The sequence below is a fragment of the Aedes aegypti genome, chromosome 2 (genome assembly GCF_002204515.2).
Source record: "Aedes aegypti strain LVP_AGWG chromosome 2, AaegL5.0 Primary Assembly, whole genome shotgun sequence".
NCBI classification, from domain to species: domain Eukaryota; kingdom Metazoa; phylum Arthropoda; class Insecta; order Diptera; family Culicidae; genus Aedes; species Aedes aegypti.
In genome coordinates, this window is record NC_035108.1 from 228,046,787 (window position 1) to 228,074,360 (window position 27,574).

The 27,574-nt window shown below is 40.8% G+C and overlaps 1 protein-coding gene across 5 annotated transcripts in view; it reads right to left on the reverse strand.

Annotated features, from left to right (window-relative positions):
• The window catches only part of LOC5564188 (GTP-binding protein RAD), a 147,955-nt gene that overhangs the window by 83,146 nt on the left and 37,235 nt on the right, over nt 1-27,574 (reverse strand). For all 5 annotated transcript variants that reach the window (XM_021844276.1, XM_021844277.1, XM_021844279.1 and 2 more), the window contains one exon: nt 5,407-5,548. In XM_021844276.1, the coding sequence (XP_021699968.1) occupies nt 5,407-5,548 (142 nt within the window). The remainder of the gene's footprint in view (nt 1-5,406; nt 5,549-27,574) is intronic.

Here is a 27,574-nt window from a genome sequence, read left to right on the forward strand (position 1 = left end):
GTTAATACTGATTTGTAGTTCAAAAGCATCATTCAGCCAAGTATTGAAATGAGAACATTTAGATTAAAGAAAGGGGGATGTGGTGATGAGCGCCTTACTCGTTCAGTGCATATGTATTATACTCTGGATCCAACGCACAGTCGTGGTACGCAACCAGCACACGCTCGGTAGCACAGCAGTCAGTCTTGTATACACGCTTGACCAAAGAACACGCGGCTACCACATAGTTCATGTACTGTGCTTCGAAGTTGAAACGTATGATCAGTGCCGTAGCGTGCGGTTGGCCAGGTTGGCACCCGCCAAGGGCGCCAGGCTTCAGGGGGCGCCAAAAAACGTGACAAACCTTAGATTCTTTTGAGATACATATTTAGTAATGGCGTTTCTGGAGTCACAGTATCTAGAAAAACAATCATAGACATCAACAAATAGCGATAGAGGGCTAATGTTGCGTCAAAAACACAGTTCCATCATTCCTCTTTTATAAATTTTTGGCTCTATTCATAAATATGGTAGATTTAAACGACTTTAACAAAAAAATGGAATCATCTGGATAATTCGCCAATAGAAAATTCTTGAGGTACGGACTCCTAATAACTCCCAATAAAAACCAATATCATAAAGTTAGGGTTTTAGGCAGGATTTTAAACCTCAAGCCTGATTTGCATAGAATCTTAAAGACAATTTTGATTTAATCCTGAGCAAACCAAATGTCCTTTATGCCGAATGGCGTTATGCCAAATTACCTTATGATACATGGCTTTATGCCAAATGCCCTAGACCCGTAAAAAAATGGTATAGGGTAGGTTTGTAACACCAGATTTGTTTTTGCTACCAAATATACTTTTTTTTTCTCCGAACTGACTGATAAATGATTGAATGCGTACAGAACTTTTTGAGACATTAATTTCATTAGGTTTCTTTTGCTATTTTTAGTTAAATCTTGGTAATATTTTCTTAACAATCTTCTGTAGTTTTTTTTTGAGTAATTTCTGAGAATAAAGTATCAAACTTTTTGTACAAATTTATTGCGTAAACTTTAAACTTTCGATGGGAACGGACCTGGTGTAGTGGTTAGAACACATGCCTCCCACGCCGAGGACCTGGGATCGAGTACCAGCCCCGAGATAGTCACTTATGACAAAAAGCCGTTGGTCCCGAGATGAACTAGCCCAGGGCTAAGAATATTGTTAATAAAGATAAAAAAATATTAAACTTCTACATGCAAATTCATTGCGCTACTTTGACGAAAATTCTTTAAAATTATTCTTGTATGATGTATGTATGATGGCAAAAATATTCGACAAACTCTTGATTATTATAGGACTTGATCAAGCACTTTTTTGAATATTACTAATAAATAGCATTATTTAGCAATTGATTGAACATTTCCATTGAAATATTGGACAAATGTATTTAAAAACTTATGGAGAAATAAATGAATAAACAATATCTACAAATATCTTTTCAGGAGTATGCATTTCATTGAAACTATAATAAAAGCACCTAATTGACGTGACGCCAAGTGGACAATGAATCCAGTAGTTTCTTTCATGTCTGGCCAATGTTTAAATTTCATTTGAATTTTTTTAATAATCTTCAAAAACCTCTGGTTATTTAGACATTTTTCCTTTAAAAGAGATGTGACAAATTGAATATGCCTTCTTGCACAAGCCTTACCAAAGTAAGCTAATGTTTGAGTATTACTTGAGCTATATCTTATTATTTTTTTGAGAATTTCGATGAACAATATTTTCAGGAAACGCGCTCAAATTTTGAAAAAAAAAATCTCTCAAAATTTGCTGGAACTTTACGTAAACCTACGGAAAATAAAGAACTTTGAACAAAGGGCGCTAAAATCGCAGTTCGCCAAGGGCGCCATGAGGCCACGCTACGGCTCTGCGTATGATCTGTGACCGCTGCGCTCATATTTGGAGACATGGGCAGATAATCGCTATAATTGGATTTATCTTGAGACAGACAATAATTTTCTCAAAACCGTATGGAAGTTACTTACGTCGATTTGAAAAAAATAATCGAGAAATAGTCAAATATTTGCACACTTTGTAAAGTGTGTACTGATAGCTTAAATTGCGGTCGGACCTCGGGTCGATCGACAGTCATCATCATGCTTCAACAGAAGAAGCAAATTTTTAGCAAAAAAAATAGGTAAGTAGGTAGTTGAAAAGTTGCGCTTTCGTTTTTTTTCTTTCATTATTGCATGATGTCTGAAATAAGAGGAGTGCAATGTATCTTTCTTTAAAAACCATGCATTACATCCAACATTGAATATAATGTATGGTTTACGAGAAAAATCGGATTCCACTAACATATGTCCCTAGTTTTCAGCTTCAAATAAAATGGAATATGCGGGCTCATTTGTTTGTAAAAAAGACATTCAAGTAAACTTGCGACAGATGCCTCGCATCCATATTTTGGGGAGCAAGGGTTTTGTCCATTCTTAAACAAGCTTTTTTCAAAATCAGTTTAAAAAAATAGTTGTTTTTCTTTAGTAAATTTATTGTTTATCAATAATTTTACCCTCTCTGTCTCATGGTAGCTCCAAAGACTTACAGATCGGACCTTTGTTTTTTAAAGACGCTGACACGTTAATGCTTCCAGTCAACGCCCAGTAGCGCAGTCGGAAAACATTCCTTACGAAAAGTTTTCCGGCCTGAGGCGGGAATCGAACCCACACTCCCTAGCACGATGCGCCTAAATGCCTGGTGACACTAATCGCATGGCTAAGAAGCCCACTAAAGTCTAAAGACTAAAGACTAAAGTCGTTTTCGCAGTTTCAATTTCAACTTGTACATTTGACACGTGTTTCGTCGTGTACATGTAAACTTCATAACGTTAAAACCTTATAACAGCAAGTTTCTTTAGGCGGAAATTGCCTACATGATCATTAATTAACTATGTCTCTCTACCGCAGTGATCCTCAGCCCTGTTTTTTCAATCATTTCTATTTCTGATAGTGAATAGTTTTTGTAATAATCTAGTTTGATTTTCTTAATAACTTTGGGAGTAGAACAGCTTCCCGAAGAAAACATATGTAAAACATATCAGATTTAAGAGATGTAGACATCACGTGCGGCCCGCACTTTGGTGACCACGGCTCTACCGTAATCGATCGGCCGAGAACCGATCTCGTCGGACGACGACCACGCACTAAATTGCCTGACCAATGGACCTATGCACGGGTTCACTATTTGACGTTTGAGCGGTGCCGTGTTATTTACGTGACCATGGCAACGAGTGTATTCGGCACCGCTCAAACGTCAAATTAGTGAACTCGTGCATTGGTTCATAAGTGATTGGTGTAGACACGAATGCCACTCAGATATGTGGTAAAGTGTCTATAATAAAGTATAATAATAATAATAATAAGTGATTGGTAGCAAGCGATTTGGTCACGAAGCCGATGTCTAAAAATAACTCGCTCGCTTCGATGTATACATGTGCACGACGATGTATTGCTGTGTGCGTTTGAAATGCAAATATCAAATGCGGGAACACCAAACGCGGTAAGATTATTTCACAAGAAATGCGATGTCAAAGATAGATTTTTCTTGCTAGGGTGGCGGTGATTTATATAATCGTTGCTAGGTGTCCTTTGATTGTTTTGTGTTACCGCATTTGGCGGACGTTTAGTCAAGATTTGCATCTCAAATGCAAACAGCAATATGTGTCAAATGTACATCTCATATATCCGAACGAAGTTTAGACTGCGAAATGATGATCCCATGTGCTTTGGGGTAATCGAGTTCAGTTCGCCTTCGAGCGTCGGGGTCTCTCAAGGGGCTCCGCAGCTTGTAGGTTGAAGCGCCCATCTAGCGATGGGTTCGATCCCCACCGGAGCACGTGTTTTTTTTTTCGCAGTTTCAATTTTAATTTGTACATTTGACACGTGTTTCGTCGTGTACATGTAAACTTCAAAACGTTAAAACCTTATAACAGTAAGTTTCCTTAGGCGGGAATTGCCTACATGATCATTAATTTACTGTGCAAAAAATTTGAAGTTTAGATCTAATGGAAATGGTCTATAAGTCATCAAGTTAGTGTCCCATCATAACCTAATTGTGACCAAAAGATTGGACTTGAGCTTGATTGGCCGCCCGTGGTTGCCAGAACAACTGCAATTACACAAGGAACGAACAACATGACTGCATGGAAATAACAGGCATCCTCAGTGTGTATGTGCTGGTTATCTTCTATTTTTAGGTAACAATGGCGCTTGCCACGTCAGAATGCTGACCAATTTATTTATTTATTTAATTATTTAGGTTTACATCAACAGACTATGTGTAGTCTCAATGATATTAAAAAGAAAAACAAAAATACATTATATAACAAAACAAACGTGACAAAACATTGAATATAAAAAAGTCAAGATCGTAAAACCAATGAGGGGAAGGGAGAGGAATTGACGTTGCACTTATACTGCCCATAAAAGCATATCAGTCCCATGTCTGCTGGATTTCCTAATCACATGGGACAATTATGTGTTTATGGGCAGTATACTGTCCTACTATAGTCCGTGAAGTCCGACTGCATCTACGCCAGTTCATGCGGGAGTGTAAGGATTGGGTACCTTACCTCCAAGGTATGACAGAGAGATTTGCTTTTGTTTGCAGACTGCCTATGTACCGTAAGGACGCCATTCACCGCTCATTGAATTATTCTGAAAAATCTGAAAAAAATTTTCGCAATAAAAGTCATTATTATGGCATATCGAAAAATGCTTCTTAGCTACTTCACTTTAATATGTTGTTGTGCTATAGTACAAAGATAACAACCAGCTAATAAAAGTGAATTAATTTCAACTAGTTGTTTGTATAGAGCCTCATACTTATGATGAGCGGTGAATGGCGCCCTACACATATATCATTGGCATTCATGTTATTCGGTACCATTATACGTTGTTCACATTTCAACTTTTTTCCTACAAAAACAAATGTTTTATCACAGACTTTGTCTGTGGTTTTATCTTACGTCTAGCGCAAAAAATTGCGAAAAATATCGAAAAACCGATTTTTGACATAATTTAATGTGTTGAAATGCTGTTAAATGAGCGGTGAATGGCGTCCTTACGTTATCAGGTGTAAGGAAAGGCGTGCTATAATGATGAAAAAATGAAAGATGAAAGCGTATAAACGGTTTCTTGTTCGTCTCTAATTCTAGCAATTGCTATAAATGAACATATTAAGAGTGGAAAATAGAAGCAAGTGAAAATACAACTACATAGTACAAAAAAGAGGGGTCTGGGATTGAATCCAAGACCTTCTGCACGTAAAGCAGAAGTGGTAGCCATTAGACCACCAACCCCGTCTGACTAAACCTAACTGTGACCGAAAGACCATTCACGTTATATTATCATTCCAACAAAAGGGTATAAAACATATTTACCAGTGTTTTGTGTAGATCGTCTTTGTGAGCCGCGTCGCTTTTGTGGTGGAGGTGTTTCGCTATCGTTCAACCTTGGCTCACTAGTGCAATGGTTTCTTGAATCTTGAAGTGTTGATGGAGATAACTGAGGTTTTCGTCGCACCTAAAAAAATATAAATATATAATTTATTATGAGAAAAAACAAGTGACTCGTGATTCAAACAAATCAAATACGTGTAGAAGTTGCTTTCGCTGAGAACAAGAATAAAAAAGTACGTATACCTGAACAGAAGTCGTCCATTTTTTTATCTAGGCATAGTTTCCCAAACTGTGGGTCGCGACCCCCAGGGGGGTCGTGAGCTGCACTCTGGTGGGTCGCGAAAAAAAACTCAATTTGTATTAATTGCCTTAGATTTTTTTTCTACATTTTCAAATGTCTCCCCGAATTGAAGTAAAAATGGTTAGGTACCTACTGATGATCACAGCTTGACATGGCATTTCAAATTTTCTTGGAACAATATTAAAAAATTGAAGCTGTCAAATATTTTGTTCAAAACAAACTTAATTTTTCATATAATAAAAGTTTTGCGTAAATATGGTGAACTATTTTACATCAACGCTAATGTGCAAGGAGTTTGGTTAAATGCATAGATTTACATACTATATTTCTGTGTCAAAATTCTGAAACATAAATTCATGAAACATGAAATTTAGCCAAAAATGAAATTTTACAATATTTGTTCAGCAAATTTTATCACAAATACTGGGAGTCAGTGATTTTTAATAATAAACTGCACTCTTACTGCTAAAATTTCTAGTCGAGCAAAAATTAACCATCGAAAATATCACAAAATTGATAACTTTAGTTTAGAAAAACTTTTTTTTCTTGATTCCTGAAATTCTATGTAAAGTTTATATTTCCATAAAAAATGTATTAAGGTTGAATATAATATTTCGATGTGAACAATATTATTTGAACCAGAATTAGTGACATTGAAATGTTGGCAACATCGAAAACTCTGTAATTTAAACGTTCTAGGTACATATCGTTTCCAATAAAGTAACGATAGACTTCGAAAGTTTAGGTGGAAAACTAATGTATCAACATTTTTCACCTGGTGGGTCGCGAAGAACACGCCAGAGGGCTAGGTGGGTCGTGCACTCGAAAAGTTTGGGAACCTATGATCTAGGGGATAGTCCACACTAACGAACTCATTTGAAGAACCCCTTGGCATTGGACGCAACTATCTCAGCCCAAGACAGCACGAAATAAATAAGTTTTAAAATTTAAGGGAGTTACCATCAGTGCACCAGTATCCGCTCATGCCCCTATTTCCGCTCACTAGTGTAAACATTTTTTTTTTTTGTGTCAAAAACCAACGTTTTTCGCACGGACATATTCTAGCAATATTAACAACTTTCAAATGAAGTCGTCTGACATTATTTTTATTTGATAAAATTATTCTTTATATTGAAAACACAAGACCTCATGAGCGGTTATTGGATCACTAGGTACTTTGTGTGTTCCAATAACCGCTCATGCAAAAAATTAAACAAAATTTTAAAGAAATTTCGATTTTAGTATACAGTTTTCTTTATTGCAGTAGTAGCTATGGTTTGACCATAAAAAATATCAGGATAAATAACTAAATTCGAAATAATGCATTTTTTAGTAAGTTCGTCACGAAATCTGTTTGCCGTGAGCGGAAATAGGAACACTTAGATGCAGTAACAAATGCAATTAAATAATTTTTTATGAAAATTTTTCAAATTCTTTTTATTTTGCCGATGATTACCTATACTTGGAGTTACCTTGTGACATAAAAATAGTATTGATCGACACAATAGTTATTTTATAATTAACATTTGAACACAAAACTTCCCTTAAATGAGCGGAATCTGGTGCACTGATGGTACTTTTAAGGCGAAGTAGGCCGTCATTGAAGTTTGTACGCGTCGTTGATGATTGTTGCTAATTCATCTCACGATTTCGATTATTAGTTGGTTTAGCACTGACACAGCTGAAAAAGTATCAGCATACTTCATGAATGTTAGCGCATACAGTGATACTTTTTCAAGTCAATATAAACTATCAAGACTGAGTTTTATCACTTTGAAATGCAAGCTGAAAAGTCATCGTTGTTGCCAAAACGAATGACGGGCTACTAAGCCTTAACTCTAAATTGATAAATATAACTAACAATGACTTGCTTCTGGTAGAGGTTGCATTATATAGTGTGCCGGAGCCTAGTCTTGGCACTTTTGATTCACTTCGGCAGTATGGTTTTTTGAAAGCTACAGAGCTTATACCATCAGCGCACCAGATTCCGCTCATTTAAGGGAAGTTATGTGTTCAAATGTTTAGTATAAAATAACTATTGTGTCGATCAATACTATTTTTATGGCACAATGTAGCTCCAAGTATATGTAATCAGCGGCAAAATAAAAAGAATTTGAAAAACTTTTATAAAAAATGATTTAATTGTATTTGTTACTGATTCTAAGTGTTCCTATTTCCGCTCACGGTAAACAGATTTCGTGACGAACTTACTAAAAATCCATTATTTCGAATTTTGTTATTTATCCTGATATTTTTATGGTCAAACCATAGCTACTTCTGCAATAAAGAAGGCTGTATACTAAATACGACATTTCTTTAAAAAAAAAAATATTTTTTTGCATGAGTGGTTATTGGAACACACAAAAACTCCTAGTGATCCAATAAACGCCCACGAGGTCTTGTGTTCTTAATATAAAGAATTATTTTATCAAATGAAAGTAATGTCAGACGACTTCATTTGAAAGTTGTTAATATTGTTAGAATATATCCGTGCGAAAAATATTGGTTTTTGACACGAAAAATCAATGTTAACACAAGTGAGCGGAAATAGGCCAAAATTCTTACGATTGAAAATATATTAGCGATTCTTATGGCCGGTACGATGATCATAGGTACTATGCAAAAGGAATCGTACACTTCAGATTAATGGATCATTGAATGTAGTTTTTGCAAGTGCTCACCGCATCAAAACAAAGGCGCCACTGTATATGGGATTTAACATTGTGACAGCATTGCTGTTCTGTCAAACACACAAGGCTACGGTGGCGCTATCTATACTTTCCATAGCGGCCGTTTTGATTATTTTAATGATCCGAATAGGGGTATGTGCCAATTTACTAGTCAATTAATCGAAACAAAGATATACCTTCTTTCAACATTAATATTTGGGATTGAAAATAATGGACCTTGTGTTCATCTAATGTTGGAGTCGTTTTCATCTTTATTAAGTAATCAAAATGTCAATTAATGAAGTGTAATATACTAATGCAATCACTTCAGGGCTGATAGTGGCTAAGTATCTAAAAAAGGAACTTACCTCGTGCCTGGAACATGAAACCAAAATAAAACTGAACAGGAACCACATTTCAATTAGGGTTCTCCAAGTAATCCAACCAGGCAGCTCTCAAAGTTTATGTGGGTTTTAATGATTTTCTTCAGAAATTTCATTAGAATGTAATTTAGGTATTTGCTAAAAGTTTGCGACAACTATTTATTCGAAGATTTCTTCAGGAGTACATTAAACGATTCCTTCATAGACTTTTTAAGAATTTCCTTCAAATTTACCATTCGTGTTACCTTGAAAAGCTCAATCAGAACTTTTCCCAATGATAACCACAGAATTTATTTTCCAATGCTTTCCTCAGAAAATTACCCAAACGAATCCTCAGAGAATTGTTACAAGATTTCTCAAGGAATTTGTCCAAAAATATGCCAAGGATCTTTTTCAGATATTATGGGAGGGGATTCCTTAAAAACTATGCATATTTCCAAACGATATTGTAAAGATATCACTGATGAAATGTATGATAATCCTAAGAGAGAAGTCTTTTAAAAAACTCCAGATCTCTTCTGCACTCTTGAGAATGTCTTTGATGAGCCTTCAGAGAAACTAATAATGAAATAATTGAAAAATTCCCTAATCAAAATTTGCTAGAGAAAACCCCTGGAAAACTTTGATTGTAACTCTTTGAAGATGTACAGGAATAATTGCTTTAGGTTTTTGTGGTTTTGATTACTAAATACTTTTTTTTTAATTGAAGAAACCAAGTAGAATTTACTTCAAAAACAAATCAAATAAAATATTCCAAAAATCTTTCAATGGAATCCTTATTAATGGAGACATATATAAGGAATCCTTAGTTGAATTTATAGTGAAATGAAAAAAAAATCTTCAAGATTTTGTGGAATAATCTTAGGAAAAATTTATGGAGCATTTCCTGGGATAATCAGTGGGGTAATTACTGAAAGATTGGTTCTGAAAACGGCTAGAAGTATTTCTGAAAAATTGACATGAGAGATTTTCTAGACATTTTTGTATGTAAATAAGTTTTGCCCGAATTACATGAATCCTAAACCTTCGTTAGTTTCCTGAAAAAAATCTGTAAGAATATTTTAAAGAAATCTCAGTGTAATACGTGGAGAAATCGTCACAAAATTTTTTGAAAGTATTTTCGTCTGTAAGCGATGTAAAGATGTAAAGATAGCTCAGTGTAATACCTGGAGAAATCATTACAAGATTTTTTGAAAGTATTTTCGTAGTTATTCCGTTGTTGCTAGAGCAAATTTTGAAGGAATTCCTATTAAAATCATTGAGAAAATTTCAAGACAAATTCCTTGGCGAAGTGCTAGGAGAATCTAAGGAGGAGAATAAGAATACTTGGAGGGATTCCTGCAGAAGTCTTTTTATGTATTCCTGAAGAAAGCTCTGAATGACTCTCTAGAAGAATACCTGAAGATGAAAATCTATGAACCTATAAATTAGTCGCGTAGTAATCAGTGGAGCCTCAAGCATTTACATAAAGATTCATTGCAATGTGAAAAAAGGAAAAAGAGACTACAGATAGATTAAATGTTTTGCGTAAAAAAGAGCCTTTAGAGACCTCTGTTCACCTTTGTTTGCGTTATCGAAATATGCTTTGATACTTTTCAAGAATGTATAAAATATATATTGTGTTAAAATATTCATTTCGGCTTGACTCGGCTTTTGATTTGACTCATGATTAAATGTTTCCAAACCCGTCCATGGCTTCCTCAGGCTCAAGTTATAGAGGGCCCCTGATATTCGATGATTAACAGAACAATGTATTTTTGGAACCCAAACCCACAATGTCTTTTCAAAAGTACTGTTCTATAGTGTTGAAATAAACGCTATCTTTATCAATATACTAGATGATATAAGGGCCCCTAATCATTACCAATTAAGGGCCTCTCCAAACCTAATTTGCCTTTCCTCGATACATTTCAATGTGTAAAAAACTCAATTTCTAATGGTATGATAAATTTTCACTTCGATTTCGGGGCCTTCAAGAACCCGGGGCCCGGTGTGGACCGCACCCCCCTAGCTACGCTACTGCATCTGACTTACCTTAGTTACCAGGGATGTCAAAAATCTTTGTTTGCGGATGACGCAGGCCTCTCCGTCCCATTAAACATTTGACAGTTCAACAGCCGACTAAATTGGTTGAAAAATCGGTCGATTGTTGCACCGACGCTTATGGAAGTATAACACAGCGGTCAACTGACTAATCGCTAGATTAAATCGGGTGACCGAGGAAATCTGATGTTTAGTAGGTAAACTGGCTTGGATTTTACTTAAAATACCGATTTATCCACCTATTTAGTAGGATTGCGTCGGCCCACCCTATTAAATCGGTTGATCCCTGTGTTAATCTTCCATAAGCGTCGGTGCAACAATCGAACGATTGTTCAACCAATTTAGTAGGCTGTTGAACTGTCAAATGTTTAATGGGGCGCCAAAGGACGAACCCTGCGAGTCATCTGTAGTCGATTGCAAAAAAGTTTGGATATTTTTTCTTCATACTTTTTTTTTGTTCGGATGCGCCACTGCGACCAGTATTTAGATCTATTGTGGCATTACCCGTATCCTTAGTGTATAGTGCATGTCGCATTACTCAATTTCCATTGATAGGTAATGAAGCATCGATTTCTGTACAGTTCTTGTTTTGATTCCTCAGATATTAATACAAATCGCGAAGGCGCGCCCCTCAGCAAACATAATCGATTAAATTTCTGAGAAACCAAATCGATACTACTGATATTTGATCATGCAACGGAGCTCAGCAAAACCGAATCAAGCTAGAAAATTTGTTTAGTAATCAGAATTCACATGAGTCCTTGAATTACCAGTACTTACAGTCCTTGTTGAGTTAATACTCATGATTGTTATCCTGGCTTCAAGTGTAGTCTCGGGACTGACCAACTCCGAGTCTTTAACCATCTGCTAGGTAAAATAAATAGATTAATTTTCAGAAACTGTTGCCAGTAACAAGGACTTTGTACCGCGAATCATTGAATTACCAGAACATATTACCCTAGCCCGACAAACAAGATGAGACTAAGGTTCAAATTGGTTGATCTTACCCCGTAACGCACCACGAAAAGGTGATCTACCCGTGTTACGGGTTTATTCCCACATAAACTAAAAGCTCTATATTTGAAACCTTTAAGTAGACATGTTGTCACGATGAGAGGGATTCCAATAAATTGGTCAGATGAAGTTAAGTATCTAGGATCTCATGCTAGATAAGAATTTAACGTTCAAAAATTACATTGAGGGCATTCAAGCCAAATGTAACAAATATGTAAAATATCTTGTCTTAAGAACAAGCTTTTGATATTCAAACAAATTTTCAGGCCAGCCATGTTGTATGCTGTACCAATATGGACTAGCTGTTGTAATACCAGGAAGAAAGCTCTACAGAGAATCTATATATATATATATATATATATATATATATATATATATATATATATATATATATATATATATATATATATATATATATATATATATATATATATATATATATATATATATATATATATATATATATATATATATATATATATATATATATATATATATATATATATATAATATATATATATATATATATTTTTTTTTTTTTTTTTTTTTCTTCTAAGCAATGGGGGGATAATCTGCTCAACAGACGCCGTGTGGGGTTGGGGACAATTTACTACATGCAAGCAGTAAACAGGACTACACCCCCGACCCACTAAACCATTTCCATTGCCGCCAAACCCTTCGTCTCTCCGGGACCACCAAGAAGGCATTGCTTCGGAGAGGGGCTATTGCACATCGCATCCTCCAGGTTAGCTGCGTAGCCATGCAGCAACGAACATCGATGACACGCTTAGGGGGGTCCACCAAGGTAGCATGCTGGCGCTTTGCCTGCTTCCCAGATGGTCCTCACCTCCCGTTGTCCGCTGAAGACGGGCAGGGTCGACCACTACGCCCGCGCCCAGCTGCACCGCAGGTATCAAGAACTGATACTGCGGGCTTCGCAATTTGACCTACTGAAGGCTCAGGCCCTATCAGCTAGCACCAGCTGGGATTGCTGACGAAGGGGCCTCCACCTGCCCCGAACAACCAGAGGCTCGTACCAACCCAGTAGGCCGGCGCCACGACAGCAACGCTACCAGGATGTTCTCCCCGCGGCCACTTAATCGCTGTAAGGGTCGATTTCGACCGTAGGGCACCGGTATGACCTACGTAGCCGACTGCGAACCCTTGGACCACCTGTTGTTTAGCGTCTGCACTAGCCACTCCTCGAGTCCACTCGCCACCTCCTTTGCAGTTCCGAGACGATGTGGGTGATAGCCGATGAAACGGCATTCCAGCCAAACTCGTCTTCACACATCCTCTGGACCAAATTGTCCGGAGTCGTGTCCCGACCGCATGTGGCTAACATGCGGTCACGCATTGTGCGGAAACGCGGGCACACGAACAAAACGTGTTCCGCCGTTTCCTCAAAACCTGGTTTGACTCCTCCATCCGGAACCGTTTGAGAAGCTCCTCGATATAATGCTCCTGATCAATAGCCACCATGCCATTGGATCGCGTAACCTGCAGTCCCAAGATCTGCTTGACCTGCCCCAGGTCCTTCATTTGGAATTCGGAGCACAGCTGCTGCTTCACCTCGTCCACCAGCGCTTGATTGTTGGAAAACAGCAGGAAATCGTCAACATAAACCGTTATGATGATCGCCTTCCCATCTTCGAATCGGTAATAAACGCACGAGTCATACTGCGATCTCTGGAATCCAATCGCCTTGAGCTTTTGATCGAGCTTCTGATTCCAGACGCGACTGGCCTGCTTCAAGCCATACAAGGCCTTCTTGAGACGGCATACCTTCTTCGGAGCTCGTGCGTCCCGGAATCCCTCCGGCTGCTCCATATAAATCTCCTCTTCCTGCAGCTCGCCCTGCAGGAATGCAGTCACCGCATCCATTTGGTACACCAGGAGATCGTACTTGGCTGCCATCGCCAAGAGGTACCGCACGGTCGCATACCGTACGACGGGAGAGTAGGTCGCATCGTAGTCCACGCCTTTGACTTGTGAGTATCCCTTTATCACGAGTCGAGCCTTATGCCGCTGGATGGAGCCATCCGCACTGGTCTTCAGTTTGTACACCCACTTGCTCTTGAGTGCTTTCCGACCTGCCGGTAGATCGACGAGGGACCACGTGTCGTTGTCGCATAACGATCGATGCTCGGACTGCATAGCTTCGATCCAGCAGCTACGGTCTGGTCGGTCCAACGCCTGTTGGAAGGTGTCCGGCTCTCCAGAAATCTGTGGGATATATGACGACGAAAGCATACCACTGCAGATCGAATTATTATTCCACTTGCCTCCGACTGGGCGCTCCCAGTCACTGTGCCCAGAATCGTGTTGCGGCCCAACATCTTCTTCCTTTTCGTGTGACGGGAGCGCAGTGATGGACGACCACGCTAGGTCTGGACGATTCTCTGAAAGTGCAAGTTTCTGAGGAAGGATACTGTACGTCACCTTGAATTCAGAATACTTGCCTGGTACCTTGCGCTCCCTCGCGCTACGCCTCGTGGTAGGTTGTGAAACGTTCCGAGTTAATTGCGGAGGGAGCGCAGTGGGTTGCTGCACTACAACTGGAACGGGAACCTCTTTCATTCTCTTCGAAGATGGCCACCGGGGATGGCACTGTTGTCGGATCCAGATCATCAATCATCTCGTCATCTTCACGCTTCACATCTTCACTCAGGATAACCACGTCGCGGTTGACGAACACTTGTTTGGTCGCCGGGTCGTACACTCTGTAGCCTTTGGAACAGTCGGCGTAGCCAACTAGAATACACGGCCTTGATTTCGGATCCCATTTCTTCCGATTCACTTTCGGAACATAGGCCATCGCACTCGATCCGAACACCCGCAGGTTTGAAACATCTGGCTTCCGTCCGGTGAATTCTTCAATCGGTGTGACTTGCTTGCCTTTTGTCGGCGATCGGTTGATCAAATGCACAGCCGTGGACGCCGCTTCAGCCCAAAATCGCTTGTCTAGACCAGAATCGAACAACATGCATCTGGCACGTTCTTCAATCGTCCGATTCATCCGCTCTGCTAGCCCGTTCTGCTGCGGATTGTAGGCCACAGATGTCTCATGACGGATGCCGCTTGCCTTCAGGAACTGTTCAAACTTATTACCGACATATTCGGTTCCGTTGTCGGTCCGGAAGCGTTTGATGGACCTACCAGTCTGCTTCTCGACGTACGTCTTGAACTCCACAAATGCGTCAAAAACTTCTCCTTTGGACTTGAGAAAATACACGTGCGTCATACGGCTGGCATCGTCAATGAACGTGACGAAATATTTGCTTCCTCCTATCGATGGCTTCTCCATCGGTCCGCATAGGTCCGAATGAACCAGATCCAGCAGCTCACTCGACCGGTTGCCCGTTGCCTTGAATGGAAGTTTGTGGTGCTTACCTTCAGCACACCGGCCACATGCGGGGATATCCTTCCCACGGACGTCGATACCAGTCACCATTGACGGCAGACGCTTCACGCTGTCCAAGTTGAGATGTCCGTATCGTCTGTGCCACAGCTCAAGGTTCTCTCCAGGTTTTGCAACGCACGCCTTTGGTCGGTCGTATTGCTTCAGCTTGTACAAACCGTCCTCCTCTGTACCGGTTTGCGATGGTTTCACCGGTGGATTCGCTGCTAACCTCGCAAGAGTCCTTCGAAAAGCTTACACGGAACCCTTTGTTGCATATACGGCTTACCGAAAGCAAGTTGACCGCCAGGTCTGGAACATACAGAACATCAGCAATATCTAAAGTGCTACACGTACCTTCAACATCAGCATCAAGTTTGACCCTGCCGACGGCCGGAACGGGAACTTCGGTGGCATTCGCTACAAAGATGCTCTCCGTGACTTCTCTCTTGTCAATAAGCGCCCGCTCAGTCGAACACATGTGCCGACCTGCTCCAGAGTCCAGAATCCAGTCTTCCCCTTCGAGCTTCGGTTTCTTGCACGCCAACAACGCCGTTTGCTTTCCGTGGAATCCTTTTTCGGGCTTCGACTTCGGCTTCGCTTGACATTCGGACGCGTAGTGCCCGAGCTTGTCGCACCTGAAGCATTTCACGCTGGACTTATCCTTCTTCTTCTGGACCTTCTTCGGACGAGTGGCCAGCGCACCGACAGCACCACTTGACTTACAATCGGTATCCATGGAAACGTCCTGCAGAATTTTTGATTTTACCATGTCCGCTGTGAGCTTGATCCCTGAGGCGTCGAGCCCCATGATCATTGGCTCGTACTGCTTCGGTAGTCCCATGAGCAGGATCAAAGACAGCCATTCATCGTCCAACACGAAACCGATTTCTTCCAGCTTGTGGCTTGTCGACATGATCTCATCAACGTACTCCTCGACTGACGAGCAATCCTCCAACTCCAGCCTGGTCAATTTCCGCAGCAAACTTATTTTCCTGGACCGTCCACAATCTTGAAACGCTGTTTTCAAGCTGTTCCAGGCTTCATTTGCTGTCTTGGACCGCTGGACGAGGCTATAATTATACGGCTCAATGCTGAGGCATATGGTTGCCAGCGCCCTGTCTGACAAATCCGGATCCACTTGATAATCCTCCGGGGTGATCCACCGCGCGCCAGGTGCCCTCGCGGATCATCACCATGCGCATCGCAAAGGTCCACGTGACATAGTTCTCCCGTCCTTTTAGTTTAGGCACTGCCGGAAGCGAAATGCTGCTGCTCGCGATTTTCGGTACACTCACCATCTGCACATGCTGATTCCCATCTTCATGTCCTGCAGCCTGGTTTCCTGGAGGATCCATATTCTCCACGGAACGCCGGATCCGTGGCATCGCTTCTGTTCTTCAGTGGCTTCGAGAGAAAAAAATACTTTCGGCCGATAACAACTTCCGTTGCTATGGAAACATGGCCGGGCTCATAACCTGATAGAGACGTATAGTCAAGTTAGAGGGCAAGTAACTAATGAGGTTTATTAATCCAATTTAAATCGTCGCTTACTATGATCTAACAATATTCTATGTAACTAATTGGTAATATACCAGCGAGGAAGCTTCAGAATCATTTTCAAAATTTTATTTTGAACTAGTGGTCCCGGCAAACTTCGTCTTGCCATCAAGTCATCATGTCATGGTATCTCCTATACAAAATTACATATTAGTACTCCCCCGTTTTACCAAATTTTCCGATAACTTTCCTAAACTTTTTCGTCACACGAACACGTCGGAGCCCTTCAAGAAGACAACAGTGAAAGAATTGTGTAAATTGGATGTCCTGTTCTCAAGTTATTTCGTGACATACAAACACCACTTCATTTATATATATATATATATATATATATATATATATATATATATATATATATATATATATATATATATATATATATATATATATATATATATATATATATATATATATATATATATATATATATATATATATATATATTTTGCTTTGAGGGACTCTGTCAGAGTGCCAACCGCGAACCCGTGGGGTGATGCCTACAGGATCGTTATGGCGAAGACAAGAGGTGCAATTGCTCCTACGGAGCAATCTCCACAGATGCTGGAGGGGATCATCGAGGGGCTCTTTCCGCGCCACAACCCTAGCCCATGGCCTCCTTTTGTAGGACAGCCGGGGATTGGGGCTGGCGATGAGGATAGAGTAACCAATGAGGAACTTGTAGGGATTGCAAAATCCCTAAGCATGGGGAAGGCACCAGGTCCGGACGGAGTTCCAAACCTGGTCCTCAAAGTCGCAATCTTGGAGGCTCCCGGTATGTTCAGATCTGCTATGCAGATATGCCTGGACGAGGGAGTATTTCCAGATGCGTGGAAGAGGCAGAGCCTGGTACTATTGCCAAAGGCGGGGAAACCACCTGGTGACCCGTCGGCGTATAGACCAATATGCTTGATTAACACGGCGGGCAAGGTGCTCGAGAAGATCATCCTTAACAGACTGTTGAGGTACACTGAGAGTGTAAATGGTCTCTCAAGCAACCAGTTCGGCTTCCGGAAAGGGAAGTCCACCGTAGACGCTATTCTGACGGTTAAGAAAACCGCTGAGATAGCACTCCAGCGTAAGAGGAGGGGGATTCGCTACTGCGCAGTAGTGACTCTGGATGTAAGGAACGCATTTATTTTTTTTTTTTTAAATATATATATATATATATATATATATATATATATATATATATATATATGATATATATATATATATATATTATATATATATTTTTTTTTTTTTTTTTTCTTCTAAGCAATGGGGGGATAAATCTGCTCAACAGACGCCGTGTGGGGTTGGGGACAATTTACTACATGCAAGCAGTAAACAGGACTACACCCCCGACCCACTAACCATTTCCATTGCCGCCAAACCCTTCGTCTCTCCGGGACCACCAAGAAGGCATTGCTTCGGAGAGGGGCTATTGCACATCGCATCCTCCAGGTTAGCTGCGTAGCCATGCAGCAACGCACATCGATGACACGCTTAGGGGGGTCCACCAAGGTAGCATGCTTGGCGCTTTGCCAGCTTCCCAGGTGGTCCTCACCTCCCGTTGTCCGCTGAAGACGGGCAGGGTCGACCACTACGCCCGCGCCCAGCTGCACCGCAGGTATCAAGAACTGATACTGCGGGCTTCGCAATTTGACCTACTGAAGGCTCAGGCCCTATCAGCTAGCACCAGCTGGGATGCTGACGAAGGGGCCTCCACCTGCCCCGAACAACCAGAGGCTCGTACCAACCCAGTAGGCCGGCGCCACGACAGCAACGCTACCAGGATGTTCTCCCCGCGGCCACTTAATCGCTTGTAAGGGTCGATTTCGACCGTAGGGCACCGGTATGACCTACGTAGCCGACTTGCGAACCCTTGGACCACCTGTTGTTTAGCGTCTGCACTAGCCACTCCTCGAGTCCACTCGCCACCTCCTTTGCAGTTCCGAGACGATGTGGGTGATAGCCGATGAAACGGCATTCCAGCCAAACTCGTCTTCACACATCCTCTGGACCAAATTGTCCGGAGTCGTGTCCCGACCGCATGTGGCTAACATGCGGTCACGCATTGTGCGGAAACGCGGGCACACGAACAAAACGTGTTCCGCCGTTTCCTTCAAAACCTGCACAAACTGGACATTCGGGAGAACCCGCATGACCGAAACGGTGTAGATACTGTCTAAAGCAACCATGGCCCGAAAAGACCTGTGTCAGGTGGAATGTTAGTTCCCCATGGCGCCTATTGACCCAGATATCCAACCTCGGAATCAACCTGTGAGTCCACCACTCCCTTGGTGGAACTGTCCCACGCACGCTGCCATTTGACCATGGAGGCCAGTCTGGCAGTCCTGCGTATGCCTCTTGTGCCGCGCATTTCGAAGCACTCTATGTCTTCCATGATAAGAATACCAATAGGCACCATACCGGTGATGACGCAGAGTGCATCGTGTGACACGGTACGGTACGCGCTCGCAACCCTCAGGCACATTAGCCTATAAGTACTCTCTAGCTTGCTACGGTAGCTCTTGGTACTTAAAGCCGTGCCCCAAGCCGGGCCACCATACCTCAGTATGGACGAGGCGACACTGGCCAGAAGCTTTTCGCTTGCTGGCGTACACCGCAGAGCTATTGGACATCATCCGGGACAGTGCCACAATAGCTGTGGAGGCTCTCTTGCAGGCATAATCGACGTGGCTACCGAAGGTAAGCTTATCGTCGATCATCACTCCCAAGTGTTTGACGGAGCGCTTCGAAGTGATCGTGCAGTCGCCTACACTGATCACCGCTTGCTGCACCGACTTTCGGTTGTTGACAACAACCGCCTCAGTTTTGTGGTGAGCCAATTCCAGTTTCCTGGAGCTCATCCACTCCTCCACAATTGCGATCGAGTGGGCTGCAGTCAATTCCACTTCTTCGATCGATTCACCGTAGACCTCCAGCGTAATATCGTCGGCAAAGCCAACGATGACCACACCCGCCGGGAATTTTAATCTCAACACCTCGTCGTACATGACATTCCATAACACCGGACTGTAGTATACCAAGTAGAGTAATAAATACTGTTTAGCATCAATAAATACTGATTAGTTTTAGCAAACACTAATTACCTCGTTTAGGTCAGTAATTTCCAAGCCATCAGCAACAAACCATTTTTTTGCAAACTACCAAAAACCCCGACCGCCATAAACCGCTTGTTTATGACAGCCTCAAGAAAAAACCCAAACCATCCATCCAATGCCAAGAGCTACCCGCTCTTGAGCACCGTTATTTATAAACACAAACAATACACAATAAACAGTTACCTGAACAAATGTAATCTAGTATTTAAGACCTTAGGTAAATAAACGAAGACACAGTCTAGTGACCTGAACCCTTGGAGTGTGGACACGCTGTCCAACGTATTTAAATACGAGTATCACAATCCTCGACAATCAAAAAAATCAATTGTGTACCAAATGGCGACCTGTGACTTGAGCCTCTTCTCAACACAGCTCGAGGAATAGTGAAGTGAAGTGAACATCACGACTTTGAACAATTATCGTCGCAACAATAAACTCCCAACTCCAGTGATTTGTGTGCAAAGAAAGTCAAACACAATGGGATGGTTCACGTCGGATAATTTCATTTCGAACACCGTCGAAATACCGACAACAGAAATCCGAATTATGGTCGGTGTTGCCATTACCATCAGTGTCGTGCTTGTTGGATACCTGATCCTACGTCTATACAACAATATCAGAAGAAATCGTTACAAAACACTATGCAACAAGAAATCCGCATGAACAATATGGAAACGAAGTGGCAGGCTAAAGTTTAAAGTGACCAAACCCGTAAAATACGCAAATGTTCGAAATAGTGTGTGGAATGAGTGGCTGCTGGCCAATTTCTGCAACGACGACAACGACGACAACGACGATACCAACAACATCGTGGAGCAGCACCTCGATCGAAACGACCACAGTGCACGAAATTGAATCGAACATTAACAGTGATCTTGTGCTAACGGTAATAATAGTGATAGCACTAGCTTGTTTAGCAATTGCGCTAGTATACTATGACAGACAAAGAAGAAAGAAGCAAAGTGCGAACAGGAAATTAATGCAGATCATCATCGCGACAGCGCATCGATCGATTATCGTAGATGTCACAAACGAGCAGCAAAATGAGCAATAAGCAAACCAGACGAGACAAACAGAAACAGGCATGTTTTAACCAGCTAGCAGAGGAATGAGCAATGAGCAACCCGGATGAGACTGGCAGAAAACGGTATGTTTTATTAAACGGATTGAATAACTATTAGTATTATAACAAAAAAAAAACGACAATAATAATAATTGCAAACTAGCCTAACGAGAAACTCAGTAAATTAAAAGCCTCTTGAATGAATAGGTTAAGAGATATTGAAGAAGAAACAAAGAGGGAACACCAAAACCTAAAGAAAAGTATTAACAGGGCTAGAACTCTCCAAGGAATCTTACAAAAATCCGAAAAATTAAAAGATTTTCGTAACGAGTACAAAACCATTTTAAAGTCATACGAATATAGACTAACACCAAAAGTTTGGGACCTTGAAGTAACAAACTACGAGAAACTAAAGTTAATATTTGAGGAATGTCACACAATTCTAGACAGATCCAAAATACTACCAACATTTAAGGCAATAGCCAAAGCAGCAATTATTTGCAATCGATTGAGCCTCAAAAATCAAGAAGTTAACGTAACGGTTACTACCACCACCATGCCTCTCGATATCAAATTGGCTACCGCCATTGTACAGCCGTATGATGGTTCGCCCAATGGACTAGATACATTCATAGACTCGGCCAATCTATTAAAAGAATCGGTCGACGGAACAAATTTACAAACAGCAATAAAATTTTTACGTACCAGACTAACTGGCAAGGCAAGACTAGGTCTGCCTGACAATCTTACAACCATCGATGCTTTAATTGACAACGTAAAGTCAAGGTGCGAAGAAATAGTAACACCTGAAAGTGTTTTGGCAAAACTAAAAACAATAAAACAAAAAGGGGATATCGACAGTCTTTGTAATGATGTCGATTCCCTCTGCAGTCAACTCCGTGCGACTTACATAGCAAGCGGAGTTCCCGACAACGTAGCAAAGAAAATGGCTACAAAAGCAGGCGTAGATGCACTCGCAACCGGAGTAACCAACCACGAGACCAGAATTATTTTAAAAGCCGGAAATTTCACAGACGTGAAACAGGCAATACAGAAAGTTGCTGAAAATGCAAACAGCAACACTAAACAACTCCCAAATATTAAACTTTCATACCAATCGGCAGTTCAATAGGAACCGGAGTGTCACTAATCGGAGCCGAGGTAATTACAATTCTAACGGCAATTACAATTATAATGATAATTACAATTCTAACTACAACAATAATTACAACAATAACAGACGTGAATTTCGTAATAACGATTTTAGACGTCAACAACCTCAAGAAAGGGAAAATTTTGGCAGAAATTATCAAAGAGGTAATGGATCCTCACATCACCCACAAAACGTACAATCCAATCGCAATTATCACGGCAGAGGCGGACATAACTCCTTCCGTCGGATATATGCCACAAACATAGAAACAGATCAAAATCAACCACAAATGCAACAACAATTTACAAATTCTGCACAAATCCCGCAATCTCAACCTGTAACAAACAACAACTCTTTTTTAGGGGATTGGCATCCCAAGCCAATCTGGGACAATATATGCACTAAATTTAAGCGCAGCGAATGCTTCAGACGTGGCGTGCGGAGCAATCCTCTCGCAACGCTACGAAGAAGGAGACTTACCCATAGCATACGCCAGTAAAAGTTTTACAAAAGGCGAAAGAAATAAACCAATTATAGAAAAAGAATTAACCGCCATTCATTGGGCAATCGCTTACTTTAGACCTTATTTATATGGACGAAGATTTAAGGTCCGTACAGACCATCGTCCATTAGTTTATTTATTTAATATGAAAAAACCTACATCTAAGCTGACTAGAATACGATTAGATTTGGAGGAATTTGAATTCGATATAGAATTCGTTCCTGGAAAAGCAAACGTGGGTGCAGATGCACTTTCACGAATTGTCCTAAACTCCGAAGAACTTAAGCAACTATCCATTTTATTTGTAAATACTAGATCCATGGTTAAGAAACAAAATTTAGGGCAAGATAAAGTGACACCTAAAAAATTAGTGGAACCACATTTACAGACTGATCACCTGGTTGTGCGTGAAACTGAAAATCCTTCTGAGGTCCAGAAACTTTTAAAACTTGATTGTGTAGTACACCATAATCAATTAACGATAATATTATTAAATCATAACAGCAGAAAGATACTCAAGCAATTTACAACAAAATTTACGCGCGATAATGGAAGTCAAGCCTTAGAGTTTGCTCTTCTAGAATTAATGAAATATATGAAATTTTACAAAAGAGACAAGCTTGCATTGTCAATGGAAAACGAAATCTTCAAATTCATCTCTTTACATACACTAAAGGAAATCGCAAACAATGCCATTTCCACGTATGAGATAATTCTTTATAAACCTCCGACGTTTATAGAGAACGAAGAAGAAATTATTAAAATCTTATCACAGTATCACATGACACCTACGGGAGGTCATGTAGGCCAACATCGGCTCTATTTGAAATTAAGAGAAATTTACAAATTTAAAAACATGAAACATATAATATCCAAGTTCGTCAGAAATTGTGAAAAATGCAAAATCAACAAAATAACAAGACACACTAAGGAACCAGAAGTTGTCACTACAACTCCATCTAAACCATTTGAAGTACTTTCAGTGGACACTGCAGGACCACTGACAAGAACAAATAATGGTAACCGATATATTTTAACAATACAATGCAACCTTACCAAGTACATTGTACTAGTACCGGTACCAACCAAAGAAGCAGCAGTATTAGCTAGAGCATTGGTATACAATTTTATTTTGATTTATGGGACATTCTTGGAGCTCAGAACCGATCAAGGATCAGAATATAACAACGAGATTCTTGAACGGATTTGTAAACTCCTAGAAATAAAACAAAATTTTTCCACCGCATATCACCCACAGTCTATTGGAACATTAGAAAGAAATCACAGATGTTTAAACGAATATCTGAGATGTTTTACTAATGCTCATCAAACAGACTGGGATGATTGGGTCAAATTCTATGAATTTTCATTTAATACAACACCTCACACAGAACATGGTTATACTCCTTATGAATTAATTTTTGGAAGAAAGGCAAGATTACCGCAAGAGTCTAAAAACTTAAGTTTAGAAGTCGAACCAATGTATAACTTCGAACAATATGATGCAGAACTAAAATTTAGACTTCAAAATTCAAACAAAATAGCAAGAAACAATTTAATTAAAAATAAACACAAAAGGCAAAATACAGCAAATACAAATGTAAACCCCATCACATTGAATGCAGGAGATAAAGTATACATCACAAACGAAAACAGGAAGAAACTAGATCCCTTTTATATAGGTCCATACGAAATTGTAAAATTAGAAGAGCCAAATTGCTTCATCAAACATACTGTAACGAATAAAGTTACCAAAGTCCATAAAAATAGATTAATAAAAGCTTAAAAGCTAGTTAAATACTTTTACCGATACATTAAGACTTATATTTTCTTTTTTCCGAATGGTTACACCATTCTCCTAAAGGGGGGAGGTGTAGTATACCAAGTAGAGTAATAAATACTGTTTAGCATCAATAAATACTGATTAGTTTTAGCAAACACTAATTACCTCGTTTAGGTCAGTAATTTCCAAGCCATCAGCAACAAACCATTTTTTTGCAAACTACCAAAAACCCCGACCGCCATAAACCGCTTGTTTATGACAGCCTCAAGAAAAAACCCAAACCATCCATCCAATGCCAAGAGCTACCCGCTCTTGAGCACCGTTATTTATAAACACAAACAATACACAATAAACAGTTACCTGAACAAATGTAATCTAGTATTTAAGACCTTAGGTAAATAAACGAAGACACAGTCTAGTGACCTGAACCCTTGGAGTGTGGACACGCTGTCCAACGTATTTAAATACGAGTATCACAATCCTCGACAATCAAAAAAATCAATTGTGTACCAAAGGACCCAGGATGGAACCTTGCGGGACTCCTGAGGTTATGTGAAAGCACTTCCGACCCACCTCTGTGTCATAGACTAATACCCGATTCTGGAAGTAACTTCCGAGAATCTTGTACAGGTACTCGGGTATCCCCAGACGCAGGAGCGCATCGGCAATAGCCGCCCAACTGGCACTATTAAATGCGTTCCTTACATCCAGAGTCACTACTGCGCAGTAGCAAATCCCCCTCCTCTTACGCTGGAGTGCTATCTCAGCGGTTTTCTTAACCGTCAGAATAGCGTCTACGGTGGACTTCCCTTTCCGGAAGCCGAACTGGTTGCTTGAGAGACCATTTACACTCTCAGTGTACCTCAACAGTCTGTTGAGGATGATCTTCTCGAGCACCTTGCCCGCCGTGTCAATCAAGCATATTGGTCTATACGCCGACGGGTCACCAGGTGGTTTCCCCGCCTTTGGCAATAGTACCAGGCTCTGCCTCTTCCACGCATCTGGAAATACTCCCTCGTTCCAGGCATATCTGCATAGCAGATCTGAACATACCGGGAGCCTCCAAGATTGCGACTTTGAGGACCAGGTTTGGAACTCCGTCCGGACCTGGTGCCTTCCCCATGCTTAGGGATTTTGCAATCCCTACAAGTTCCTCATCGGTTACTCTATCCTCATCGCCAGCCCCAATCCCCGGCTGTCCTACAAAAGGAGGCCATGGGCTAGAGTTGTGGCGCGGAAAGAGCCCCTCGATGATCCCCTCCAGCATCTGTGGAGATTGCTCCGTAGGAGCAATTGCACCTCTTGTCTTCGCCGATCCTGTAGGCATCACCCCACGGGTTCGCGTTGGCACTCTGACAGAGTCCCTCAAAGCAAAAAAAAAAAAAAAAAATATATATATATATATATATATATATATATATATATATATATATATATATATATATATATATATATATATATATATATATATACTATATATATATATATATATATATATATATATATATATATATATATATATATATATATATAATATATATATATATATATATATATATATATATATATATATATATATATATATATATATATATATATATATATATATATATATATATATATATATATATATAATATATATATATATATATATAAAAATGAAGTGGTGTTTGTATGTCACGAAATAACTTGAGAACAGGACATCCAATTTACACAATTCTTTCACTGTTGTCTTCTTGAAGGGCTCCGACGTGTTCGTGTGACGAAAAAGTTTAGGAAAGTTATCGGAAAATTTGGTAAAACGGGGGAGTACTAATATGTAATTTTGTATAGGAGATACCATGACATGATGACTTGATGGCAAGACGAAGTTTGCCGGGACCACTAGTTCAAAATAAAATTTTGAAAATGATTCTGAAGCTTCCTCGCTGGTATATTACCAATTAGTTACATAGAATATTGTTAGATCATAGTAAGCGACGATTTAAATTGGATTAATAAACCTCATTAGTTACTTGCCCTCTAACTTGACTATACGTCTCTATCAGGTTATGAGCCCGGCCATGTTTCCATAGCAACGGAAGTTGTTATCGGCCGAAAGTATTTTTTTCTCTCGAAGCCACTGAAGAACAGAAGCGATGCCACGGATCCGGCGTTCCGTGGAGAATATGGATCCTCCAGGAAACCAGGCTGCAGGACATGAAGATGGGAATCAGCATGTGCAGATGGTGAGTGTACCGAAAATCGCGAGCAGCAGCATTTCGCTTCCGGCAGTGCCTAAACTAAAAAGGACGGGAGAACTATGTCACGTGGACCTTTGCGATGCGCATGGTGATGATCCGCGAGGGCACCTGGCGCGCGGTGGATCACCCGGAGGATTATCAAGTGGATCCGGATTTGTCAGACAGGGCGCTGGCAACCATATGCCTCAGCATTGAGCCGTATAATTATAGCCTCGTCCAGCGGTCCAAGACAGCAAAGGAAGCCTGGAACAGCTTGAAAACAGCGTTTCAAGATTGTGGACGGTCCAGGAAAATAAGTTTGCTGCGGAAATTGACCAGGCTGGAGTTGGAGGATTGCTCGTCAGTCGAGGAGTACGTTGATGAGATCATGTCGACAAGCCACAAGCTGGAAGAAATCGGTTTCGTGTTGGACGATGAATGGCTGTCTTTGATCCTGCTCATGGGACTACCGAAGCAGTACGAGCCAATGATCATGGGGCTCGACGCCTCAGGGATCAAGCTCACAGCGGACATGGTAAAATCAAAAATTCTGCAGGACGTTTCCATGGATACCGATTGTAAGTCAAGTGGTGCTGTCGGTGCGCTGGCCACTCGTCCGAAGAAGGTCCAGAAGAAGAAGGATAAGTCCAGCGTGAAATGCTTCAGGTGCGACAAGCTCGGGCACTACGCGTCCGAATGTCAAGCGAAGCCGAAGTCGAAGCCCGAAAAAGGATTCCACGGAAAGCAAACGGCGTTGTTGGCGTGCAAGAAACCGAAGCTCGAAGGGGAAGACTGGATTCTGGACTCTGGAGCAGGTCGGCACATGTGTTCGACTGAGCGGGCGCTTATTGACAAGAGAGAAGTCACGGAGAGCATCTTTGTAGCGAATGCCACCGAAGTTCCCGTTCCGGCCGTCGGCAGGGTCAAACTTGATGCTGATGTTGAAGGTA